General features: G+C 46.8%; 2 protein-coding genes across 2 annotated transcripts in view; both read right to left on the reverse strand.

Moving 5' to 3' along the window:
* Positions 1-693: 693 nt before the first annotated feature.
* LOC123189799 (salutaridine reductase) lies at positions 694-3397 on the reverse strand. Its single transcript, XM_044602291.1, has 6 exons — positions 3080-3397; positions 2768-3011; positions 2349-2411; positions 1946-2140; positions 1668-1854; positions 694-887 (listed from the first exon to the last, which is right to left on the reverse strand). The coding sequence occupies exons 1-6, from the start codon at positions 3115-3117 to the stop codon at positions 694-696; spliced, it is 921 nt and encodes a 306-aa protein (XP_044458226.1). The 5' UTR covers positions 3118-3397.
* Positions 3398-3575: 178 nt separating this feature from the next.
* LOC123189798 (short-chain dehydrogenase/reductase 2b) overlaps positions 3576-4994 on the reverse strand; it is a 3191-nt gene continuing 1772 nt past the window's right edge. The window contains exons 4-5 of the mRNA XM_044602290.1: positions 4370-4564; positions 3576-4070 (exon numbers count right to left, since the gene is read on the reverse strand). Of these exons, the coding sequence (XP_044458225.1) occupies positions 3687-4070; positions 4370-4564 (579 nt within the window). The 3' untranslated portion in view covers positions 3576-3686. The remainder of the gene's footprint in view (positions 4071-4369; positions 4565-4994) is intronic.

Raw genomic sequence — 4994 nt, forward strand, 5'->3', positions numbered from 1 at the left:
GCCGCGCCGCGAATCGAGCAGGTGGCGGGCGCCCCACCCGTGGCGTCGCAGGAAGGTGGTGGGCGTCACAATGAGCCGTGGAGCGTAGGCGCAGGGAGGTAGCGGCGGAGCAGGCCGTGCAACTGGTGGCGGGGCAGGTGCTGGCCGCGGCGCAGGTGGCGGCGGCGGCGGCGCAGGACAGCCGGCCGGGCGGATGGGTGTGAGCTAGAATGATTTGGGGATTTAGTTGCAGGGGCCTACATGTCAGCTCCGGACCCACGTCCACGCGGTCCCACGTGTAAGCTCCGGACCCACAACTACTAACGCCGGCGGACGGAATGGACTCAAATATGGTCGTTTGGCCTCGTCGTAGTTGTTGTGCTCGGACTAGGGGCAAAACTGAGGACAATTTGCATCTGAGGGCAAAACTGAGCACATGGACACCACTGAGGGCAAAAGGATAATTAACCCTAGTTTCATCCACGGCGAGAACCCTAATTACAAAGTACAAACTTGGAAACAAGCAGGACAACTACGGCACGAATTATTGGTGTATATATGGAACAAACACAATCATTCGTCAACAATATTGGGTCAATAAAACTCACACTTTGTCGAAAAAAGATAAATGACACGTCTTAATTATTCGCAATCTCAAACTAGCACGTAACGCATCAGTAAGTGTACGGCACGCACGCACGTGCCGCCGGTATCTCACACGAACGGCGCCTCCTCGCCCATGGCGAAATACGCGCCAGTCGGCCCGCCGTCAGGCAGCAGCGCCACCTTCACCAAGTTGCGTGCGCCCTCCTCCGGCGTCAGGACCCCGGACCCCATGCTCATGTCGGTCTTGACGAAGCCTGGATGCGCGCAGTTGACGTGCAGCTCAGGGTGCCTCCTCGCCAGGACAGCCCCGAGCCCAAGGGGGTGCAACCTGTGCCCCCGCACAGGGCCCCTAGCTTTCAGGGGCCTCAGATTTTTGAGCTAGGCTTTTATTATTTATAAATGGGCCCCTTCTATCTGGCTCTGGGCTGCTATCCTCGCGCCCGCGCCTGAAGCAGGCCCAAATCTCGAGTTTGTGACGCCTCCTAGCATCAGGGTCCAGCGATCGAGAGGAGCGAGCGAAGCATCCCTTCCTTTATTCGTGCGGCGGCCAGACCATCGGCCAACGAGACGGCAACCGGCAGGAAGGCAGGGAAAGGTCGCAACATCTCTAATTTTTAAGCATCGTAGCGTTGATAACCAGTGATCCCGTGAGCCCTTTTAGCTGTGAGTTTCGATTTTTTTTCCTCCTATATAGTTTTGCTAAAATATTGCAACTAATTTTATTGTTTTCATCTATCAGGTGTTTAATATCGCTAGATACAAGCCATGTGTTCATTTAGAAAACATGAATCTGGTCACAAAATGTGTTTAAAGAAACAAAAAAAGTTAACATTTTAACACGGTCTCACCGTCTCAATTGCTTTCGAGAGTGAAGTATTGAAGAACACTAAAAGAATGTTGTTGTTTAAGTGAAGACTATAAAACCAAAAATAGGTATGATTCTTGGTATTTCCCACTATTATGTAAGATATTATGATTTTCATATTATTATAGTTATACTCCATTTATGTATTTTTTTTAGCGAGCAATTTTAGGGTTTGGCACAGGGCCTTGAATTTTTCCGGCCCGGCCCTGCGCCAGGATCCTTGAGTAGGCGTTCATGGCGGCCTTGGCCACCTTGTACGCCGAGAACTTCGTAGACCACCCGTGCATCTCCAACTCGCCGGCCTTGAAGTCTTTGATGAACTTCTCCAGGAGATCGTCCAGCCTCCCCTCTGTCAGGTTATCGACATCGTTGAGCTCCTGCCTCACCTCCTCGCTGCCGATATGCTGCAAATAATGCCACGGAATCCCTTACGGTACATGTGGTACTGATACTGGGTTAACAATGATCAGTGAAAAAAATTAAGAGTTTACTTACTCTTAGGAGTCCATAATTGGAGGAGACGTTCACGATTCTTCCCTCGGAGGAAGCTTGAAGCAGAGGCAGCAGGGCTTCGATTACATGCTTCGTGCCGTAGTAGTTCGTCTTCACGCTGTTCTTCGCGCTGTCGATGGGCTCCCGAGCATTCTTCAACATCCACTCAACTCTCTCGTGGAAATCCAGGCCACTGAACTGTTGTATTATGCATCGGCAAATAAACTTGTTCAAGCTGGTGTGTCTGAACCGAACAATTTCAGAAAGAAGTCGCGCCGATTTTACCGAATGAACCTATCAGGCAAAATTGGTCGCTGTGCTTGACGCCTATCATCGGTTCTTGGCTTGGTTCCTCCAGGAGTAAATTACAAAAACCCAACCAGAAAAAACAACAACGTGATCTCACCTTTTCCTCGTTGGTATCGAACTCCTGGCCGTACTCAACCCCACCAACCGCGGCATTATTCACCTGCAAATCATCCGACCACATCCATCCATCACCGATGATTCAAACCTTGGATGCAACTAGCAGCTGTAGTCTCTACTACGCAAAAAGAACGTAAGGTTCTCATTTCATCTTTGTTTTGATAACTCCTCATCCAACCTTTTATGTAGGAGTATATATGATAATCAATTACCTTAATTTACTTATAACCAATTTTACTTTAATTTACTTATCAAACTTTTAATCAAAATATAAGATAATTCACGGGTATAATTTGATAAACATTTTTTTACAGAATCGAACCGTACTACAATATTTATATTCCGTTGCAACGCACCGGCGTTGTTCTAGTATACTAAAATGAAAGGAAAAAAACTTGCCAGAATATCTAGTTTGCCAAAGCGGGTCTTGAGAAAACCAGCCAGCGCAGCGGCGCTCGAAGCGTCCGTGATCTCCAGCTGATGGAAGACGACATGAGAGAGCCCCAGCGCATTGAGCCTCTCGACGGCCTCCCCGCCCCTCATCTCATCCCGGGCCGTCAGGACGACGGAGATTCCTCCGCTGGCAAGCTGCCGGCACACCTCGAAGCCGATCCCCTTATTCCCTCCGGTAACGACGGCGACCCTAGCAACCGCAATCGATGAGATTTCTGCAAGTTGCAAGGCTACATGGCGACGACAAGAGCAGCTAACCTCGTGTTTGGCAGGTTGGGGAGGATGGCCCCTTCCATGAGGGCGCACCACGAATCCACGAGCTCCAACAGCAAGTGCGATGGCAGTTGGCAGAGGTCGATGAGCCGCTCCTCACAATCTGAGACCGAAAATCCTAAGTTATCTGAGACGGTTACGGGAGTTAGGAGAGATACTTATAACGGCTCCGGTCCTCGGTCGCCGTTGTGGTGCTCGTCGTCTTTGTCCGGCACAACATCGAGCATGATTTAGCAACCTCACAAAAGGATCAACATTTGGCAAGTTCGAAACATTCACACATCAAAACGATGGTTGGCTAATTTTGTTAACAAACCAAGCATGTCCATCAGCCAGCAACACCCATACGTCATCCTATTGCCTGCCAGCAACACTCATACGTCATCGTGTGTGTGTGTTGTCCCGTTGTTTGACCCTACACATACCCACATGATCGATAGACCTCATCGACCAATATGGATCATACACACACGCATGTCCATTTGAGCGCACAGCACAGGTTAAACTGCACAATGTTTATTGACAACTACAGTTACAGGTGTCTCATATTCTGAAAGTAAAACCGGACGAAACCATTACACGTACGACAGAGTCACACAAACGAGGCCACGCCATCCCTATCAAAATAAGCACCCGTCGGGCCATCGTCGGGCAAGAGAGCGACCTTCACCGGGTTGCTAGCGCCCTCCTCAGGCGTCAAAACTCCCATGTGCATCGACATGTCGCTCTTGACATAACCAGGCGTCAAACAGTTGATGCGCATCCTAGGGTACTTCTTGGCGAGAATCCTTGTGTAAGCATTGAGGGCAGCTTTGGCGACTTTGTACGCTGACGAGCCACCGGTCGGCCACCCATGTGCCTCTATCAAATTGGCCTTGAAATCTTCTAGGAATGAATCCAACAGCTCCTCTAGTCTCTTTTCAGTAAGGTTGTCGACGTCGTTAAACTCATTCTTCAGTTCTTCACTGTTGAAGTTCTGCTCAGGAAACAATAGTTATTGTTAACTTAAAGGAACTAGTTTCTTAACATATGCTTTCTGACAGGAAAAAAAAACACTGCAATAAGGGATAAGGAATTTCTCTGCTCAGGAAATAATAATATCTTGGAAGACACAATGCAAGGCTGCATAGATACTTTTCGAAAACTCGAAACAAAACAAAGTGATTGAGAAAGTTATGGCGGAAATATATATTGTGGCACAGATAATGTTTAAATCTAATTTGTGAAACTGGTAATTTGTCTTGTACGACCTGCAACATGGTTAACAATACTTACTCTTAGCAGTGAAAAACCTGATGAGACATTGACAATTCTCCCAGAGGAGGACAACTGAAGAAGAGGAAGTAGTGCCTCTGTGACAAGCTTTGCCCCATAGTAGTTTGTTCTCATGCATTCTTTTGCTTCCTCATATGTCTCCTTGGAATTTTCTTTCATCCATTGAACTCTCTGATCTACATCCATGCTTTCAACCTATCCATGCATAGACAGGTTAATTGTTATACAACGTCTTGTTAAAATGCAGGTGTTTAGGAGCCAAGTGAGTCTGGTAAGGCATGCCCATCTAAGATTGATTTGCTTGGTAAAAAAATCCAATTAAATGTATATGAAGTGAATCACCAATTAAACTACTCCCTCCGATCCAAATGCAGCTTTAGTACAACTTTCGTACAAAGTTATACTAAAGTTGTGTCAATTAATTTGGATTGGAGGGAGTAGAAGTTATTTTTCTGACCAACTTAAAATCTACTCTGTTCGGTACAAATATAATCTTGGAATAGAAGTGTTCTAGAAATTAAATTAATAAATGGAAAGAATTGAGTATTAGTTCCTGAGGAATTCTGTTTGCACATCATAAAAAATAATATATCCATAGCTTCTATATGTAATATGTACGTCATTG

The sequence above is a fragment of the Triticum aestivum genome, chromosome 2A (genome assembly GCF_018294505.1).
Source record: "Triticum aestivum cultivar Chinese Spring chromosome 2A, IWGSC CS RefSeq v2.1, whole genome shotgun sequence".
NCBI lineage: Eukaryota > Viridiplantae > Streptophyta > Magnoliopsida > Poales > Poaceae > Triticum > Triticum aestivum.

Bases quoted from the DNA above. Each gene is read 5' to 3' on its own strand.
- LOC123189799 (XM_044602291.1), bottom strand. From the start codon at position 3,117: ATGGAAGGGGCCATCCTCCCCAACCTGCCAAACACGAG. The intron at 1,855-1,945 runs GTAAGTAAACTC...CATTATTTGCAG, and splicing joins CCAATTATGGACTCCTAAGA to CATATCGGCAGCGAGGAGGT. The intron at 888-1,667 runs TCCTGGCGCAGG...GGCTCGGGGCTG, and splicing joins CATGAACGCCTACTCAAGGA to TCCTGGCGAGGAGGCACCCT.